At 34.4% G+C, this 21,725-nt stretch overlaps 1 protein-coding gene and 1 pseudogene across 4 annotated transcripts; both read left to right on the top strand.

Annotated features, from left to right (window-relative positions):
* The first annotated feature begins 947 nt into the window (after positions 1-947).
* LOC114739630 (exosome complex component RRP42) lies at positions 948-21,424 on the top strand. Of its 4 annotated transcripts, XM_028927712.1 has the most exons (9): positions 948-958; positions 17,574-17,849; positions 18,973-19,152; positions 19,282-19,338; positions 19,465-19,557; positions 19,783-19,861; positions 19,957-20,081; positions 20,477-20,620; positions 20,919-21,424. In XM_028927712.1, exons 3-9 carry the CDS (start codon positions 19,027-19,029, stop codon positions 21,153-21,155), a joined length of 861 nt encoding a protein of 286 aa, XP_028783545.1. In that variant the 5' UTR covers positions 948-958; positions 17,574-17,849; positions 18,973-19,026; the 3' UTR covers positions 21,156-21,424. The 4 variants fall into 4 exon arrangements, with proteins under 4 accessions (XP_028783545.1, XP_028783544.1, XP_028783546.1 ...); XM_028927711.1 differs by lacking the exon at positions 948-958 and having other exon boundaries at positions 17,552-17,849; XM_028927713.1 differs by lacking the exon at positions 948-958 and having other exon boundaries at positions 17,552-17,883.
* LOC114739585 (uncharacterized) lies at positions 10,715-12,839 on the top strand (annotated as a pseudogene).
* Positions 21,425-21,725: the final 301 nt, after the last annotated feature.

Raw genomic sequence — 21,725 nt, 5'->3', positions numbered from 1 at the left:
AAAGACAAATATGAGAGACAAAGTGAATTAGAATCTTATATTTATGATCAAAATAAAAATCAAATGAGATCTAATATTAACGATTGCAGGTAGTACTAACTAAAGTTGCCATTTTTATGCTCATCGCTCTCTCCCAATACTTTAACTCAGTTCTCACATTTATATGCCAATTTTCTGTTCTCTTCTTCATCAACTTTTTTCCCCAAAGAAAACGAACCCAAAAGAACATGGAGGGAGTGGGGTACTGCATGGAATGCCGGTTTGATTTTTTTAATGATAAAAGATTCCGATCCCAACAGTGAAGCATCTTTATAATGAGTATGGTCGTGACGGTGCACATATTATTATTATTACGCTAATTATCAAAACCCTTCTTTTTTGTTGCGGAAAGAAAAATAAGCTTGCTGGCCACGCCCTAATGATTATTGGCCATTTTGCTTTATGATTTAATTTGATCCACAATAATAATGTTGCCTCATCCTCCATACCCTCACCAATCAGTCATACTCACACTAATCTTTTTTGTGGCACGCATCATTCAATTCATAATTCTTCAGACATTTCTCATCCCCATCCTCATTTAATAATATAGTATTAATTGTTGTTAATTGCACATAATAATTAATACTAGCTCAGATCTATCTCCAGCATAAAAGTTAGTTAGAGATTCAATTTGATTCTAAATATAACATCCCAATCACTTTGTTTCCAATATTTATCAAATTTGCCTCCAAGTAATTAATCTCGATAATAATTGTACATGTTAAAAGGTGATTTTAATATATATAATTGACAAGAGTATTTTATAAAGATACTCCTCCGGTCCTTAATAGAGAATCCGATTCTTAAGTTGGTTTTGGTTCTAAATATAAGACCAATTTCTCATATTTATTAATTTTCTCTAAATTATCCCTATAGATACTCTCTCAACCATAATCAAATAGAAGAGGGAGATGGGGTATTAAAAAAGATGATTATGGTATTTTAGGAAAAATGTGTCACTTTTCTTATAATTAACTAATTTACCTAACTTCTTTAATCTAATCAAATTAGTTAAATGAGTCTTATATTAAGGACCGGAGGAGTAACATTAATTATATTCATAACAAATAACTAATTTAATTTACTTTTTTAATATCTGTAAATTAGATATCTAGTTTTTATATTAAGAATTGGAAATAGTAGTCATTATTTATGTAGCATGGGACATGTGTATCTCACATTCAAGTTCTTCGTTATTGTTCAAAACTAAAACCTATAAATATCACTGATGTTTTGGAATTTTGCTCATGTAGAGGTACATCTTACATGTGAGTGCCTATATATGTATTTTGTGTTCCATTAAAGCGTCAGTGTTATACTGTATTTAGTTTATCTAGTTATATTGTGTTTACTAGCTAGGGTTGCATTTACTATTACCTCCGTTCTTTAACATAAAAAATAATTAACTAAGTTGAGTATATTAAAAAAATTAGTTAAGTTAGTTATTAGTTAACAATCTTTCAATTATTATTCTTTCAAAAAATAATTTTTTATTTAAAAATAATTAATTAAATATTTTAAATTTAAATCATTCAAATCAAATATAGACGATCCAGATCTGATAAATTTATGGTTGATGATGAGTATCAAAACGGTTCCAAGTTGTTATACAATACCAAGTTCCATGTCCTTCCACTAATATCTATTTCTTGAGATTTTATCATAAATTTTTCATTTTATTTCTCTCCATTCTTCTCTGTCATACATGTGCAGTTCCCACTTTCGTCCCTTAAGATCTACTAGAGAGTGCTTGAATAAAAACTAAACTATAATTTTAAAAGTATTTTTATAATATATAAAATAAATATATAGAGAAATCTGTTTTATTTTATCAACTTTAATATGTACCCAAACACGCCGGTCTTAAATGTCTTTCATCTCACCTTACTATTCTCCGTGTGTATGGAACTTCCAAGCTGTATATCTATGCCAGCTGGCTATGCGTTATCAAATCACGTGTCACAGTGCATTTCCTCAGCCGCGAACAAGTGTTGACAGCAGGGAGTAATATTCTAATTAATTAATACGGCTGATAACCCAAGTAAGTTATGCATTCTGTTCCATTATAAGTACTTCACATTCATTTACTCAATATAATTAGATATCGTATATCTGATTTTTAATATAGGAGTTTATTTGATTTTTATTTTAGTCTTAAATATAAAATCTCAATCCATTTTATTTCTTATATTTATATATATTTTTAAATAGTCCTTGTAATAATAGTAGTTTCAACCAATATACTTGATTAACAAGAATATTTTGAAAAATAAACTTTATTTTAAATTCTATATATACATATTAAAATAACTGTTTTGAACAGATAAAAATAAAAATAAAATTCAGACCATTCAAATGAGATATAGACAATCTAGATATGATGAGTTTAGAGTGTTATCATAACCGATTCCAACACAACCCAATCATGATGTCCCCGATCCAACAATCTTAATGCTAAACCCTATCATCAGATTATGCCGTCTTCACCCAAAGCCCTAACAAAGCAAGGTTAATTAATTACCAAATCTAAACAGATCAAAGAGTTATCATAGTATGATCTCCCAAATAAAAGCTATCCTAATAGTATAATTGGAGCAGGCTTCATAATCACTCCCTATCTTGACGGATTAATTACCCCCCAATCAAATAAGAAGAGCATGCCATTCATTCAACTGTTTGTTTTTTCAAAGTCACAACGTTATTGACCGATTACTTCGTAATCACGACAAAGGTTTGAGACTCTGATTTGATGCATAAAAATTTTGTATCTAGTTTCAAGGAGATTGTGACTAAAAAGAAAGATATTCCTGATGTATTTAGATAGACAAAGGAGAGACAACATATTCTTATTCTTCTGCAGAAAACACATGCGAAGGCATAAATATGTTGTGGTATTTTGGGTTAGACACATAGTAAATACGTGGAATGATATCGTATGATTATTCTAATTTTCAAACCCGTTATTTTTATTAAAAAAAAAAACAAAGCTGAGTGATATATTTTTTTCCCTAAAGTATAGGTATCTTATTAGAGGCAATCTTATTTCAGGCACTGTTAGGTATTAAATGTGGGTACCTCTCTCAGTAGGAATTCGAATCTTGATTCGCCATGCTATGAGGAACTAGTCCCTTCCACTAGACCTAACTCCTGTTGGTTAGCTAAGCGATATTAATAATACATACGTGGCGGGTTTGAAAGAAGGGGCGGGGAGCAGGTTGACGGGTCGGGTGAACAGCCACTTCAACAAACCCAACTAGATTCCAATCCCACTACTCACGCCTTCAATCACCACTCCACAACCCTCCACTCCATCGCTACATTTTCACCACTCCAATTCTAAACATCTTTAGCAACCATCTTAATTTTAATGTATATCGCTTTTGAAAAATCATAATTAATTCTGAAAAAATCAAAATCTAATCATTCATGTATCTAATTAAAACTCTTAACATGCTTTTCAAGGGGGAAACTACAAACTGATTCTTCTCCTTTTAAATTAAAAAAGATGTCAAACTAGTCGTGTGAGAAATGAGAATATAACCCTTCCACATTCCTCATAAAGGAAGCTAGCTAATTGTTGCTCATTTGAATTGACTTATTTAAATACTTATGAGCATCTAAATCAAGATAAAATTTTTCTTATATATTTATCTCCTATTGGAATATGTTTTTACTAGGCTAAATGCAAAGAGGGAATGAAAGGAAGAGGGGAAAGCAGGCGGCATTGGATAGGGGAATGTTAAGGAAGATGGAACATGAAGACAGTGATTGGGCCACTTGGTCTGTTGGTCGGCCTCACCTGGGCCCCATCCTCAGTGCCCCACCTGCATGCCTCCATGTTACCGTCTTCCCCCTCACATGCCCCTTCTCATATATCTTCACAGCACTAGCCGTTTAATCATATTATAGTATGGATGACCAAAATAATAAAAATCCTTTTTAGCAAATGATTATTGGTATGAATGACTATAGTGGTTAATTAATATTCGTTTTATGATACTAGCTACCTGGTTTAACTGGTACTCAGACCAATTTAACTTCTTTCAGACTGATGACTTTGTTCGTTTTTTTTTCTTTAACTACTTATAAGTATCTTTCTATTATAGACAATCATATTTCAAGCAGTGTCCGATACTAAATATGAACACTTTCTCTTATCAGGGATTCGAACATTGATTTATCACTATGTGAGAACTAACTCTTTATACTACAGACAAAAACTTCTATTAATGCATGATCTTTTTTATTCAACACACGTGAGTTTTGCCAGAATTCATACATACAAATTGGCTGAAATTTCAAAGTTCAATAAACTTCAACATGAGAAAAAAGAAACTGGAACTTTTACCATATACATCAAGCTGGGATAGCACAAGGGGGAAGACATATTTTGATGCTAATGAATGATGAATTGTATGTGATAACGTGTGAGAAGTGGCAAACAAATACATAACTAGGGTTCATATGTCACGCGCCGCACAATTTCTCCTTCAACCGCACGTTTCCTTCTATTGTTTATTTTGAGCAAATTGATTCCTTCTTTTTTAATTTCAACAAGCGTGCTAGATTTCACTTACAAGTTATCAAAAAAAAAAACCCCATGCGTACTCTTATTTAATCTCACCATTTTTTTTTTTTCCCTGTTTTCTGGATTTTAAATTCAATCTTTAGCCCGTTCGGGGACATCAAAAAAAAAAGGCCTTTAATCCTATCTTTCCCCCATGTGATGTCACTTTTTTTTGTTTTAGAACAAAATTGGTTTAATAGAATCAAAATCATGTTTTAAAAATATTTTTAGGTGTACAAAGTAAATATATAAGAAGTTGTCTATTTATGAAAAGTATTTCCACACCCCTTACTTTTTTCCCACGGCGTCGTGTAAGGTTTGTGATCTAATCTAATAGTATCTCTCATCCTAAATATAAGACATACACTATAAAATAAGTTTATATTTAGAATCGGAGGAATATTATCAAATAAAACAACTCATTATATAAAAATATTTGTTTAAAATCACTCAAAGTATGCCAGAATTGGTTTCATATGATACGTACATCCATGGGCTGTTTGTTTTTCCCCCTCACTTTTATAAAATGGCCGGACAAATATAACATGACCATGCTTGGGTTTGAAGATTTGACTCCTTTTTCGTATGCTTTGGTTCTCAGGAAGGAGAAAGAGACAGATTTGAAGACTCGACTTTTGGCACTGCCATAACAATCTGCCCGAATTGGTTGAACGTTTCGAAACTATTTTGAACATGAATCTGCAATTTTACGAGACTATTTTAAAGTAATACTACCTGATTCTTTATGAATATCTGAGAATTATGGAATCACAGACACACTTTGACCCTTTAAAACATCGTACCATATAGATGACGGAGCATCCTGTTCAAAATGTGGAGTATAATGGCGAGAACAATGATATCAATTACTTCTAATGAAATGCTGCTATTCTTATACTCTTCCGGTCATTAATATATAACCTAATTATTGAGTTATTTAGTTTCTAAATATAAGACCTATTTATCATATTATTAAAAAAATTTAAATTATCCCTATGAAGATATTAAGAAAGATGATTGTGATGTTTTAAGAAATGCTAAAGTAAATATTTGGTCTTTTAACTTTATGTAAGGTTTCAGTTTGGTTCCTAAATTTAAAAAAAATTTTTAATCATTTAATCCTAAAATTATTAGTCTTAAATGATAACTTTTTATAATAATCATGATTATTTTGAAAATTAAATTTAATATTACAGTATTTAGTAATGTTTTATCAACATTTAAAAGCTCAATGTCATCATTTTTGTTAACGGTTCTGGAGTTAGAGGAGTAAACGTTCACTTTTTAAAGTTAAGGGATCAAAAAAAACTTTATATAAAATTAAAGAACCAAAAGTATATTTTAGCTAGCCTTTAAGAAAAATATGTCAGATTTCTTATAATTAACCAACTTATCTAATTTTTTAATATAATTAAATTTGTTAAATAGGTCTTATATTAAAAATAGAATGAGTAATTTATTTAGCGGGATGAAAACTCTCTTGTGAATAGAAAGTTGCGGGTTTCGTAACGCTGAGAGCCTCATGTTATTAGTACAGGCTCCTCTTGATTAAAAAATTAATTTTAGTGAAATTGGTGGGAAGCACCACATATAAGAACAAATGGGAGGTGCAAGGGTCAAAACGAGAATGAGAAGGATGCCATTCTTTCGGTGCCCAAGTTTCAAATATGATCTGACACTCGATTATGAAGCAATGTTTGATCTTTCATTACTTTTACAAGTTTAAATGATGATTCTAATTATATCTTCCGCCTTGCAACTTTTCTAGGCGCTTTGTTTTGGCGTAGCTTCTTTGTCAGTTTCTTGTTTCGCTATTCGTCAATCCACATCTGTTTTATAATTAAAAAAATGAAATATAAATATATGACTACATTTTATGGTTTTCAATAATCATATTCTTTTACCAATAAGATTGGTTAGTTAGTAAGGAGTCGGCTCACAACCCATAAGTTTGAATTCGCTACTGATATGAGGATATTGTTGGTAAGTGATTTATAAGTATCTCTTAAACGCTCTTTGAATCAGAAGACATGTCCTGGTCTTGGTGAGTTCCGGAACCAACTCACCTAAACTAGTGTATAAAAAAAAAATCATCATATTCTTTTTGTCTTCTAGTTATTTTGATACACATGCTCCCCCACCAACACAAGGATTACTGGGGTCGAATTGCATTTTTTTTAATTAATAATGCTAAATTTAAATAAGCGGCGGGCGTAATTTATGTATATATAAACAAGGCTGTTGAAAAATAATACAGATTCAATTTAAAATTGCTGTCCAAATTAGTATATGAAGGGGTTAAAATAGAATTATGATGTTTTGACGTGGGGAGTCAATAGTTAATGTGAATAAAAATAATTTTGGCAGAAGGAAAAGAATAAAGTAGGAAACGGTCCAACCAGAGGCGGAGTACATGGGAGCAGGCCGAAAACGACAGCGTCGGATGAGCAGGCCACGTCATCACTGAGATAATTGGCGCCATTCCCACCGGCCTCTTCCCTCCAAAAACCTTCACACGGAAGCAACAGTCAGTAGATCCCCGCGTGAGTGGCGCCTCACTCCCTCCCCTCACACCACCCAAACCTCTTTTTCATCATTCTTTTTTAAAAAAAAAAAATTAAAAGGCAAACGTCAATAATTTAAAACTATAAATAAAATTAAACCCACCACCTTCCATTTTACATTTACCCAAAAAAAAAAAAAACTTATAAGCCTTTTGCGCTCCTTTTCATCGTCTGATAATCAGACTATCCAATCCCTCCAAGCACGTATTTACGCCGCAAATTAATAAGGTCATGTGTGTGGGTGTGTGAGAGGACTTTTTTTTTAATTTTTTTGGCCAGATGTGTGAGAGAGAACTTGGAAGCAAAGGATGCCCGGTGATGGGCCAAAAGATGAAAGAAAATTCCAAAATATCGAAAGGTTGAGGAAGAAAAAGCATACTGTGTTATTAATAAGAGTTAGGTCTAATAAAAGAGTTAGTCTCTTACAACATGACGAATTAAAATTTGAATTCTTACTGAGAAATATATTTATATTTAGTATTTGATAGTGTTTCAAATAGAATAATCTCTAACAGGATACTTTAAAAAAAGCATACTGCATCACAAAAGGCCAAAAATAATAATAATATTATTATTAAGGAAATGGAGGGACAAAATTTGGGAGCAAGGGATTAAGGGCACAGTGCCAAGTGGAGACAGTGGAGAGGGAAGAGAAGCGGGCAAATCACGATCCAAAATTCGTCAACGAGAAAATTCGGGAATGTTATTAATTTTATTCTCAGATATTTTAATAAAAGCATTAAAAAAATAGGGACAAAGCAGCGCGACTCCCACGTCGTGGAGAACAGTGACGGCAATCAGCATGGCACCTCCCGAAAAGGGAACGCCACCGCCTCCCGCTCACATGCATCCTTCCCCCTGACTCTTTTTTTTTTTTTCCCTCCCACATCATCATTATAATTAATCTCAATTTCAGGCCCAGAAAAAATGTCAATTTCATATTAGTATTTTGTTCAAATCTTAAAATAAAAACTAATTAAATAATTAAAATAGATTAAAAAATTAATTAAATTAATTATTTATCATAAATACGAGTTGATTTTTCTAACGTATAATTTCTAATCAAAATTTTAATTAATTTTTATATTAACAACTGGAATAGTATGTTGTAGGTTAGATGTTCTCTTTAGTTCCACAGGTAAACTTGTTTTACATAAAAAATCAATAAGGCATATATCATGTACAGAAATTTATTAGAAGTCACACTCATTATATATAACTTTTAATGACATTTATTTTAGACTTCATGCCCTGCTGGGAATATGCAATCTAATTATTTCTAATCAAAATTTTAATTATTTTTATATTAACAACTGGAATAGTATGTTGTAGGTTAGATGTTCTCTTTATTCCACAGGTAAACTTGTTTTACATAAAAAATCAATAAGGCATATATCATGTACAGAAATTTATTAGAAGTCACACTCATTATATATAAACTTTGAATGACATTTATTTTAGACTTCATGCCCTGCTGGGAATATGCAATCTAATTAAGGCAAACAAACAAGGATAATACGAATTATTATATTTCTATTTAAACCCCATTCAATTATACGACCACAACAAAATCACAATTGATTTTTCGTGGCCATATCTGAAGACGCGAATGACTTTAATTAAATTTTAATTTAATTGCGTGCATATATAAAGTAATCTACATCTACAATAATACTTTTTGGGGCTAATTTTCAATAGATGCTCCCCATTTAGATGCCTAAGAGTGTCATTCAAGTAGAACACGGCTCCCAGGTACAAAGTTGGGGGAAACTATTGCTGAATGCGTAAAAAATTATTGCTGCCCCGGCTCTCAGTATCATATGGAGCTTTTCTTTTAATTTGAATTATAAGCTAGATTTTATACAGGAGATTCTTAAAAAAAAATCTTTAAATTACTAAATCCTGAACAAAGTCTAGTAACAACATTTTAGTGGCTTTTTGACAATATTAAATTTGTAAATAAAACAAAAATTAGTTTTTTTTTTGCCACCACTATTTTTTTTACTATCTTCTGTCTTAATTATAAGATCTCATTTGACTTTTTTTTGATTTTAAATATAAGATTCTAATCTATTTTGTGTCTCTTGTATTTTTTTTCAAGATAGTCTTTGTAATACTTTTCCTGTCCTTAATATAGGACCTAACTGTTAAGTTAATTTTGGTCCTAAATATAAACCTATTTTTTATACTACCCTTATAGATATTTCTTCAATCATAATTAAATAAGTGACGGAGGGAGGATATTAAGAAAGATAATTATAGTGTTTTAGGAAAAAACATGTCATATTTCTTATAGTTAACTAAGTTACCTAACTTCTTTAATCTAATTAATTTAGTTAAATATGTCATATATTAAGAACCGGAAAGTAATAATATTTTTTAGAAAAGATAATATTTATTTATTACAAATAATTAATTTAACTAATTTTTTTAATTTACTCAAATTAGTGAACTGGAATTAGTACTATTTATCAGAAGCAAATAATACAAGTAAATTGATGCATTGCAGAAAATATGGGCATATTCTCCACTCTACTGTGATTTCTTGCATTCCGCAATTCTTGTCATCCTCTGAATAGGGATGCAAGGGAATGTCATTTGTAGTTACCTGTGAGAGCTTTGTGTGTTTGTGTGTGTGTATATATATATATATATATATATAAAATCATCATCCAGTACCTGATATTTTTTCTAATCCTATTATTTTTGTTTTGGGGTTCGTGGCTTAGCCCACTCCAAAAGATGTTTTTTTCTCAGATCCGATTTGAGACTCAAATAAATTTAAGAAACTGAAATAGTTTTTTCTTAAATTTTTATTTTCATGACTTTTGGTTTTCTACTATCACCAATACCAATTTTGTGAAATACTAGTACTAATTTGAAGGTAATTCTTATATCATGTCGTAAAATTTCTAAAATAACTTTATTGTATTCTAGTAAAAATCTAATAAACACACACTCTAATTGCAAAAGTTTAAATTAAAATTATCTAATAATTTTTAAATTTTATTCTTTTTATGTTAGACGAATGTATTATAAATCGTTAAGACTACTCGTAGAAAAATAAGCATATTTGAAATTACGTCAAAAAGTGCTTATAAGCGTGTGAATAAACTGAAAGGAAAATTTTTCTCACATACTTGTGTCATGTTCTATAAATTATAATTAAAAATCTATTTATAAATTATTTCAAATAAGAATACAATCATCATCATTTAAGTTATAGAAGTAAAAGATACTTATAATTTTTCCCTGTTATATATATTTTCTCACACAACAACACAACGAAAACATATTTAAAAATTGTAAATAATTAAAATTTTATTTGTTCTCATTTAAAAAACCGTTGCTCTTTTTCTTCCCCCCTCCTTGCATGGTGGAGCGTGGTAGACACGTTCATACAAGAGCGTCGTTTTCATATCACTGTCCTTTCTCTCTCTGCAAATACCCTCTACAGTTTACGGCTCAACGCTCAGTCGCTCACACAGTCACTCTCTCACTCTGTTTTATTTAGTTTTCTTTTTCTTTATTTTTTTTCAATATGGAAAACGGTTTCACCGTTTTGTGCTGTGTTGAAAAGAGGCTCTGTTTCGTTGAAAAGTTTCAGATCCCCTCTCGGATCCATCCCTCCCTCTCTCTTCTCTGCGTCTTTTGCTTTTTGGCTGTGATGGGGCCCTGTGACTCTGCATATCCTGCATGCCAGGCCTCTGCTCCTTGTTATTATTAAATCTTCACCAAGCAGCAATCCTCCTTCATCATTTTCCGCGTTCCATTTGCGCGCTCGAAATTTCCTCCTTGATTTTTCTCTTTTCTCAAACTGTCTTCCTCTCTCTAGTCGCTTCGAGTATTCTGATTCCTGCTAATCCTCTACTGTTTGATCATGGCCGAGAATTGGACGACGGTGAGTTCTGGCTGCCCCCGCAGATCCTCGCCGACGATGACTTAGTTATGGAGAAGCATGGCTGTTTCGGCAAGCCAAAGAACAACGACGCCGAACCTTTTCAGACTCTGTTCCCTTCCGAGTTCCCGTACGGATATGTGTCCCGTGGAGTTCCTTCTAACTTCAGTTCTCCGGTGGAGTCTGTGGTAGGCTCAAGCGAAACGGAGAGCGATGAGGAAGAACATATGGTGGCGTTAACTCGGCGTATGGCTTATTCCACCCTCGATTTGGAGTCGGAGTTCGGCCCCGGTCTTGACAAATCCAAGGTATGAAGCAGTTTATTAGTCTCTATTTGATTGCCTTTCGCTATATATTGCGCGCTAATAAGTTTTTCTTTGCTTTAGGGTATGTTTGTATCTGGTTCGCCTAAATCCACTCTGTGCACATTCGGGAGTGAGAGCGGATGCCGAAAAGGTTCTTCTAGCCATGGTAGCCCCACTAGTGCTTATCAGGTATCGTCTCCAGGGGCAACGTGGGATCTACTACGCGCAGCCGTTGGGGAAGTGGAGAAGATGAAGATGAATGAAGCTGGCTATGATTTTAACCATCAAAGAGGGCTCTTGGGACCTCCTTCCAGAAAGCCCTCTCCCGTGAACTTACCTGTGAAGAACTCCAATCCTGATGTTGGATTTTACAACCAAACAGGGCTTTCTCACCAGCAATTGCAGATAGCTCAAGTACGAACAGCCGTAGTTCTATGAGTTAATAGCCTTGTTTCGCATTTTTTGCTTATGCGTGTGCCTAATTTGTGTTTTACCTGTCACAGTTTCAGATGCTGAGGCAGCAACAGATGGCAAAAGTGGCTTCTGAAAGTGTGCTTAACCAACAGAGGCAGAGTAAGCAAGCGTTCTCAAACAGAGAAGTGAGGAGTAGCGAGGTTGTTGGTGGCGGCAGAAACACCGGTCGGCCTGTTGGTTTGTCTTCATCGGTATGGCCTTCGCTGCTGCCGGCGAAGCAGCAGCAGATTGGGTCTGGAATGAGAGCCGTTTTTCTTGAGAACCCTGCCGGTAAAAGGGAAAGTGCTGGAACCGGTGTCTTCTTGCCTCGTCGTGTTGACAATCCTGCGGAATCACGAAGGAAGCCAGGGAAGTTTTGCTTTCTCAACTAGCTTCAATGAATATCATCAAAGTTCTTGCAATTGGTCGCATTGAAGCCCTGTTTTATGGCTTTGTTTGTCGTTAATCTCTGTCGCATGGGTGGTGGGCATTTAATTTTCTTTGATGGTAATGATTGTTAGTATGAATTCTAGTTGTGTTTTGTATTCATTGAGTGTGTTTTTTTCTCTCTGCAGCTTGTTCGACTGTGCTTGTCCGGCTAGAGTTATGCAGGCCCTGAATCTGAAGTTCGACGAGGTGATTGGAGGCCAGCCTCCATATCAAGCTCGTTTTAATGGTTGTTCCCCCATGGACAGTGGTAATCAGATCTTGGCATTCTTTTCCTAAACTCAAAATTGATGTACCCTAATTGTTTTTTTGTTTTTTTTCCAACGATTAGTTGGTTGTTGGGATTGAAATATCTGTGCCTTTTGCAGATGCGCATGTCCCGAAGGTTCGTAATAACCATAACCTTCCTCAACAGAGTGGCTACCTTCGGCCACAGCAGCGGTCAGCGAGCAACGAGATCCGACTTCCCCCAGAATGGTCTTACTAATCTGAACTGAACTGGCTTTAGTGGTTTGCTGTAGGAACTAATTAATTTTGGGTTAGGAAAGCGTCATTAGGAATTAGGTGTTTAGAGAACAGATAGTGTTATAGAGAAGAAGAAGAAATAGCATAAAATAAAGGGTTCAGAAGGGTGTCTGGTTAAAGCTGAAGAGCACAGCAGTAGCTGCAGTGATAGCAGTAACTTTTGTTCTTTTTTATGGGCTCGGGGTAGTCAAAGGCGAGGACAAAAGCAGTGGATGGTATAATATGACTTCTGCCTTGTTTTGTTGTGCGGATAATAAGCAACTGGCAAGCCAAGCTAACGAAGCAGATAAAGCCAGTTTTTTTTTTTTTTGATCTGAAGATAAGCCAGTTAGGATTAAGGGAAAGCTTCAGCATTTTGTGACAGGGAGATTTATTTGTCTCATCAAAATACGCTCCCTTTTCTATTGTTGCGTCACAATGGAATCGGTGGCACAAAAATTATGTCACCAATTTCTGATTTCGTTCCTGTTTCACCCATTAGTTATATTAATAATATATGGAATTTTATCAATTTTCGGTCCTCCAATTTCCTTTTGATTCATTTCTCACTGGGTCATCGGGTGAGTTTTTGTCTCTGTCTCTTCCTTTTCCCAACGAGAATCTTAAGATTTGAATGGATTAAAAATGTTTGATTTAATTTCATCTTTTAAACTGTTAAAAGTGTTTTCCCACTGCCCACTGGAGGTGCTGGTGTAATTCTCAGTGATTATGCGAGCAATGAACAAGGAACAACTCAAAAGGCCAAAAAATAACTTGGGGGAGAAGGAGCCCTCTGTTATTTTTAAAAAATGGGCATTAAAATATGGCCCTTTTGCTCCGCCCAAGACGGTGGCAGCTGGATATCTGGTGTAATGTCTACTCAGACTGATATCTGGTGTAATGTCTACTCAACTGACTGAACCCCTTAGGGTTAGGGCTTCAATTATGAGCCTCCCTTTAACTGTACGCAGTATTTATGGTTTGCCTTTTTTTTTGGCTTTTTTTTTTGGCTAAACGACATCTCTATATTTTTATAATGAAATGAGTACCACTCTTATTGATCGAAGAACCCATTAAATGAAAGGGGTAGGAAAAGGAAAGAGGGGGGAAGGCTCATGGGAAGGATAGATTTCCTGAGGGAAGAAGTGTCTGGGGCAGACTTTACTTGTGAGGCAAGTCTCCTCTGCAATTGGGCTTGGGTTCGGCCACCATTGGGAGCTTTACACGTGTCACAAAATAAAGTGTGCTAATAAGTCGTTTTCATATCTTCACATTTTGCAAAGGCAGCAGATATCGTATCTCTGTCCAAAACTCACCTCTCTCCCTCTCTCTCACGCTGGCGGCTCCTCTGTCCACTGCTGACGGCACCCCCTTTAAAAAAAAAAGATAACCTAAACGACCAGCTCAGGGAATTTGGCAGTCTTTTATTAAAACAAAATTCTTGTAAATTATTTCCAATAAGTTATTCCAAACACCACTTTAATTAGATTAACTATATTTTGGTTTGATTAACTTCTAAATTTTCCTTTGAGCCAAAAAAACAAATGACTTTCATAATTACAGCTCTGTTTTTAATGAAGCGCACTATTTACCACAATTTATAAGCCGCGCGACTTTTCATAATTCATGAATATTATAGTTTGATTGGCTCATGATATTCTTTTCCTCAACAAACACGAATTAATTGAAGATCAAGTAAAATTAGATATTCTAGTCAGTCCAAAAAAAGCTAGATATTCTAGAGTTTTTGGATGTCTTAAAATTCTAGGGATGCGCTGCTATAGCATATTACCTCTGGTCCTAGTTGATTAATTTGAATAGATTAAGAAAAGAAATTAAATTAGTTATTATAATAAATAAATTTTTTTAAAAAATATCTTTGCTAATTAAATATATTAACTAGAATTATCATTATTAGAAGGGCTATCTTAAAAAAATACATAAATATGAGAGATAAATTAAATTGGAGTCTTATATATAAGAACAAAATAAAAATTAAATGAGATTTTATATTAAGGATTAGTATTAAACTAATTTCACAAAGGATAAGATGATGCAAAAACAGCCATTAGTAATCGAAAGAGAGAATCTGCGTTTACTAACCTGGCTTTGCGTTTGATTCAGAATAAAAAAGACACAGGAGTCAGCGCTAAAATTCTGAAAAGAACAGTAACCAAATCATACGAAAACCCCATGCTACATTCATCTGTAGGCTTTATCTTTTGGAGTAGTACGTAATATTTTCATGAAACAATCCTTGGACTAAGCCGAATTCATGGCAACGGGAAAAAACCCAATAATCATTATCCAATTATAACGAAATCCATCAAACAGGCTTTGTCGTGAACCTGGAAATAATTGCCGGAGATGGTGAATTGCGATAAATTTATGAGTAAAAAGGGGGAAAAAAAACAGAGGGCATATAACCAGATTCGCGATGTAGAGTCTCCAGTTAGCTACTGATTAAATGAAAGCTTCCAATCATTCATCAAATTAACTTAATCCAAAAGATAAAGCCTACAGATTCATTGCCGCCAAAGCTGCAAATTTCCCAGAATTTCATCCATAGACGAGTGCAGGGTTTGAAGGATTTGTATAAACAAAAAGTCTATAATGAGAACCAGAGGTAGTATATATGAACTTTTCAGTTGGAGCGGCGAATATGGGTCGGCCTGATTTCCAAGAATGAGGGGTTTATAAAAAACTGTACTTTGGGCTTGGGCTTTAAAACCCTAAAGAATGGGCTTGAAAACGGGCTAGCTTATCAGCATTTTTGTTTAAAATATTCGTTTTAAATGGCAAAACCCCATCTAGCTTGCGATTATAGGTTAGAGAAAGGTAGTCCCGGAGTCAGATGGAAGGTTGGCGAGCGGTCTGGTGAACATGCAAATTCAGAACTTCGTGGCCGATATTCTAGCTAAGGATTGGTTATCTTCTTCCTCCTTTTTGGACGCGCGTCCGCCTTATTTGCAGACCTGAAATTGACAAAAACCGAGGTCCAATTTAAATTAGTTTATAAGTAACTTTTTAAATCATGATTTACGAAATACTGAGATAAATATATAAGAAGAGTTTTGTTATAGTTTATGTGAAATGTGTTTATAAGTGATTTCTAACGCTCTACCAAATAGGGCTTGTATCTCCCTTATTTAATTACTACCTCCAATCTTTAATATAAAATTTTGTTTCATTTTTATTTTGGTCATAATTTTAAAATTCTAATCCATTTTATCTTTCATATTTATTTTTTTTCCCTAGATAGTCCTTATAATAATGACAGTTCTAGTAATAAACTTGATTATCAATGATATTTTAAAAAAGATAATACATATTTATTACAAATAATTAATTTAATTTATTTATTTTTTTAATCTACTCAAATTAAGTTTGACCTTCTTGATTATCCGAATCTTTGTAATCATTCATATTCGTAACTTGTTTCTATTTTGAAGTCTTCCCCTGTTTACTAGTTTCCTCCCTTTTCATTTTCTTTGTTATTTTTTTTTTGACGGGTAAATTTAGATGCTGTTAACTTGCTTTATTTATGTTATCCCCTGTGTTAATTCCTGTGTGGGAGTAGATGAAATAACAAACATTCCTTGTGTTATGCCATAGCTCATTGACTGCTAGAGAACACTGAAGATAAAAGTGTCTCATACCCTGCAACTTCTCCTTTGTCACCGGCGTGCTGAAGGATGGGACTTGAGAGTTGAACTCTGGTTAGAATTTTCAATTAATCACTTTGGGCTAGTGTAAGATTATGTTATAATTAATATATTATATACTAATACATGCACATCTTATTAGGGGTGTTCATGATGCCCGGTCGTTCAAGCAACCCGAAACTGAAAAAAATTCACCCAACTCGGCAAAAACAAAAGAGGTACTTTTGGGCTGGGCATATCATGGGCAGGACTAGGTTGTGGGCACAGTATAGAGCCCTGCTTGTTTGGTTTTGCCCGTAATATATAAATATATAATATATTTTAACTATTATTTTTCCCATTTGCCCTAGCCACTCCTTCTTGTTAGTGGACTCCTTTTCTCTTGCTATCCGCTGCCCTCCTTGGAGGAGGGTGCTTTTTTTTTAATTTAAAAAAAAATCTAATACCTTAAAAATATTTTTTCAGTGTCATTTCCTATCCTAAATTAGTTGTTAATACACTCAGCAAGGTAAAATATTTTTTTGGTAGCACTCAATATTTAACACCCAGCATTCTAAGATATTTCTTAGTAGCACTCAGTACTGTAACATAATTTTTGGTTCACTTAGCAGGTTAAAATATTTTTTAGTAACATCTTCTATGCAATATCTAACATACTGCGGTATTTTTTTTAGTAGCATTAACTATTAAGTATCTTGAGCTAAATTTTATGAAAAATTACTTTAAGATACTAAATGCTATTAAAAAATTACTTTAAGGTGTTGGATACACTAAATATTAATTTATGATATTAGGTGTTATTAGAAAAATACTTTAATATAATGGGTATTACTGAAAATTTTTTAGGATATTGGAGGCTATTAAAAGACACAGAGAGTTAGACATTGAGTACTGTTAGAAAAATATTTTAAAGTAGTAAGTGTATTAAAAATTCATTTACAATACTCAATCGGATATACCCATTTTCTCGTACCACTCTTTCGATACATAATCGAATTGTTTTGAAAGATTTTCGCGTATCGAATTCGAAGTGCCATGTTATTTTATGATAGTGAATTTTTGTTTTTCACTCAAAATGCTGCAACTTTGAGGGTAGAGGGAGGAGGGCAGCGGATGGTTAGGGAAAAGAAAAGAAGCCGCGTCCCTGGTTCTTTTGTTCGCCGCTCTGCCCGCTCACTCGAAGTCTCCACTGTCTAGCGATAGCAGCGACTCCCTCCTCTCTCCCCATCTCTCTGCAATCTCCATCTCTCATTTCAGTTCAAGCTTTCGATTGCTCACTCCGTCTCACGTCCGTCATCTATCTCAGACGGGAACACATCAACGCGAGTGCACACTAACTCTCGTCTACCTCGTCCGTCTGTCCTCCTTAATTCTTTCTCAGTCTCCCCGCGCCACTCGTTTCAGGTGCTCTCTCTGTCTCTCGTCGATTTCATCTCAGGTTGTATTTCTTTCTATTTTTTTAATAAGTGTGGATGCTGATAGTTAATTATATGGACGACAATAATAAAATAGCTTTGAAGCTTGAGGTAAAAATGGGAAGTTAGTGGATAGAAATCGTTGGGGTGAGCGTAAAATTTTGTTTTGAGTCAAAGCCAGGAACTTTTCTTATGAATAAGTTGAATAAGGCTTGTGAATTACAGCTGATACTATGGGCCTCCGCCGTAACTGATGCTATACTTTTCTATTTTGAGTCGAAGTTAGGAACTTTCGTGTTTAATTGTTTATATCAAGATTGTTGTTTGCTGGAACTACTCTCTTCATTGTAACTGATGGTTCATTAAGACATTAATTGATTGATATTTCTTTTATATATTATATATGAAGCTTGAGTTCAAGTTGTTTAGCGCGCATATACACATATATGGAAGTCATCTTTAAGGATGTCTGGCTTTAAAAAAAAGGGACGGATGGAGAAGTCATTTTCAAAATTGAATATGTTGGGGAAGACAGACAATGAATAAAGTGAACAAAGTAACTATAAAATTCTGCTTTGACCCTTTTTGGCTTGTGAATAGATGAAATCAATCCTAGCTGCTGATTTGTTGTGTCTTCTTTTTTAATTTCTTTTTTGTCTTAGGCAGATTTTCTTATGCATCAATTGTATCAGCTGGTCTGTTATGAATTGTGCTCTGTATCCGTATTTTTGTATCAAATACTGATGCAATTGTCTTCCTTTTTGTTGGCTTATACTACTATAAGATGATCTTATTGTAGTATAAATGACAATTTTGCTGATGCTACCTATATCGGTTTTATCATAACAAATCTTTAATTAGTCGTTACGTAACTACTGGGAATGAATATTTGGGTTCGTTGTAAATGTTTTCTCTACTTTCTCTATTACGAGGCATTTTAAGTTTATTATTATTGTGTTTTCATGGAAATACATTCTTTGTAGTTATGTGGGTTCAAGTTCTCTAATAAGTTTGAGTGGGAATATGAGTAGGGGATTTGAAATTTTGAACCCCTCCCATATGACCCTGATGATCTAATATTAAGGGAAGCTGTTGTTTCTTGATGTGTGAAGATTTCCAGTCTGTACTAGTGTCAAAGGTTTCGCACAACTTTTGTATGTGCAAGAATGGTGGGTCTATCCCTTGGAGAAAAGCAATTCATACAAGGTGGTATTGCTCAGGACATCCGCTCTGATGGTAGAAAGAGGCTGACGTATCGACCCATCTATGTTGAAACCGGTGTTATTCCTCAGGTGGTGCATGAATGAATTGAAAGAGTAATCTGACTTTTTCACCCTAGGGTTTTTCATGGCTGCCTGACCATGTGGATTTTGCATGCTCTATGTTGTATTAATTTCTACATTTGATGGACTTCATGGCAGGCAAATGGTTCAGCAAGAGTCAGAATGGGTGCCACCAATGTCATTGCCAGTGTGAAGGTATTTTATGGTTTTAGGACAGATTTTTGCTTTAGGACTCAGCTTCCTTTTGTATCACTGTATTAGCCACTTAAGCTTGTTTTTAGCCATTTTACTAAACCATGATATGTATTGGCCTAAGTGCAGGCTGAATTAGGAAAGCCAAGCTCATTGCAACCTAACATAGGGAAAGTCTCTATACATATCGATTGCAGCCCCACTGCAGCACCAGCTTTTGAGGTTTTATATTCAACTCTGCTAATCATATAATTTAACTTCAATTCCCATGAGCATTTTAACAAAGCAACCATCGCTGAAAATTTACCAGGGGAGTAGGGTTCAGGTTCGCACGAACTAGGGGACATTATTTGTCATTATTCAGTTAATATAAGCATCTTTGTTTTTTTTTTTTTTTTTTTTGGGGCTACACCTGTAACCTGTTTATCCCTTTATACTTCAATATAGGGTAGAGGAGGTGAGGAATTGTCAACAGAACTGTCAAATGCTCTTCAACGGTGTCTCTTGGGTGGTAAAAGTGGAGCAGGTCTGTATTCATTTTACCATATGCTTTCCCTCCTGTATTATTTCTTTCTATTGAAATTTGAATTCTTGCTCTTAACTGCTAGGCTATTTTCTTAGGTGCTGGAATTGATCTCTCCTCGCTGGTGGTTGTGGAGGGAAAAATTTGTTGGGATCTTTACATTGACGGGCTCGTTGTCAGCTCAGATGGAAATTTGTTGGATGCTCTAGGAGCTTCCATTAAGGTAGCAGTCTTTACTGTTCAAGCTATTGTGAGCCTGGAAGGCGACGATGTTCAGTTTTTGGCACACAACTGCAAATTAGTATTTCTTATTGTCCCGTTACGCTGATAAAATCGATGCTTGTTAATTATCAAATTTTTTCCGTGCATCAATTTTGAGCTGTTGATGATAGGACGCGTATCTTGACAGCGGAAAAGTTGTGGAATGTAATAACCTTTTGTTTGTAGTAGCATCTGGCAATGCTCAGAAGTTTCCAAAACAAATACAATACCGAAAACAGTTATTGGACTTGTATTTTTCCACATTTATTTTCCTTTTTATGGTTTAAAGAATACATTGTCATTGCTAGAGGCATTTATGGAGGACGTGATGCCTGTTTATTCCTGTTATTCTTTCAGGCTGCTTTGAGCAATACGGGCATCCCAAAAGTCCAGGTCGCTGCAGGTGCATCAAGTGATGAGCAACCAGAAGTTGACATTAGCGATGAAGAGTTTCTGCAGTTTGACACATCTGCAGTCCCTGTTATAGTTACCCTGACTAAGGTCATATTCTTCTCCTCATCTACTAGGATGAAGTACGATCACTTACAGTATTTTTTTTTGTGTCTGTTTTTTTTTTTTTTTTGCATATATATTCTCACCTTCATATTGGACATATCACGAAGCTTTAAATTACATTGTAAACATTTTTGACCAAAAACAAAAAAAATTACATTGTAAACATACATATCATGTTAGGTCCAGTGTTAGTGGTCCGTACCATGTCCATGTTAGATAGCTCTCCCATCCTATATTTACCGTATATTTTGACAAGAATTCTTACATTGGCACTTGATTGTAGGTAGGTAGGCACTATATTGTTGACGCCACTTCAGAAGAGGAATCACAAATGAGTTCTGCTGTATCCATTTCTGTTAATAGGAAAGGGAACATCTGTGGTATAACTAAACGAGGAGGTGCAGGGTTGGATCCTAGCATCATTCTTGATATGATATCTGTGGCCAAGCATGTGAGCGAGCAGCTAATTAACAAGTTGGATTCGGAAATAGCTGCTGCTGAAGCTGAAGACGAGTCCTGACATCCTTGGAACATTAATTTTTAAGTGATTAACTTCCCTCCGTTCCTTTAGCCTAAGCCATTCACAAGGTTAAGTGTATTTCATAGCTGAGCAAAAGATTTCTCTTGGTTACATAGCTCAACAAAAAGTCAATGTTGTTAGTAGTTACAAGATAGCAACTAAAGAAGCTGAAGACCGGTTATTACATACCATGGAGTCTTCAATCTTGTGTAAGCTATATACTTAGATAGCTGGCATTAATCTTTAAGCGATCGACTTCAGTTTATGTATCCCCCCGTTTATGTCTGAAATACCGTCATTCGAAAGGTTAAAATGTATACTAGATTTGGATTCAACATGTTGTATGGGCGCATTGTGTTCCAAGTCTCTTTTTGCAACTCAGGACGGGTGTAAAGTGCAGAACCGTGAAAGTAATGAATGCGTAGATCCGTCGCCTCATAATTCCCATTTCATTGAGGGGGATTTAGTTATTCTTTACTGCAACCCCAGTCGATGATCTATTATTTTTACTTAATATGAACTTAATTTAAAAAATTGAAATTGTGAAAAATGTCCATGATAATTATAAAA

This window comes from Neltuma alba, unplaced genomic scaffold (genome assembly GCF_004799145.2).
Source record: "Neltuma alba isolate B1F8T4 unplaced genomic scaffold, ASM479914v2 tig00002863_pilon, whole genome shotgun sequence".
In the NCBI taxonomy this organism is placed as follows: Eukaryota; Viridiplantae; Streptophyta; class Magnoliopsida; order Fabales; family Fabaceae; genus Neltuma; species Neltuma alba.
The sequence above is the reverse complement of the archived record's forward strand: the minus strand, read 5'-3'. Positions and strand labels throughout refer to the sequence as shown.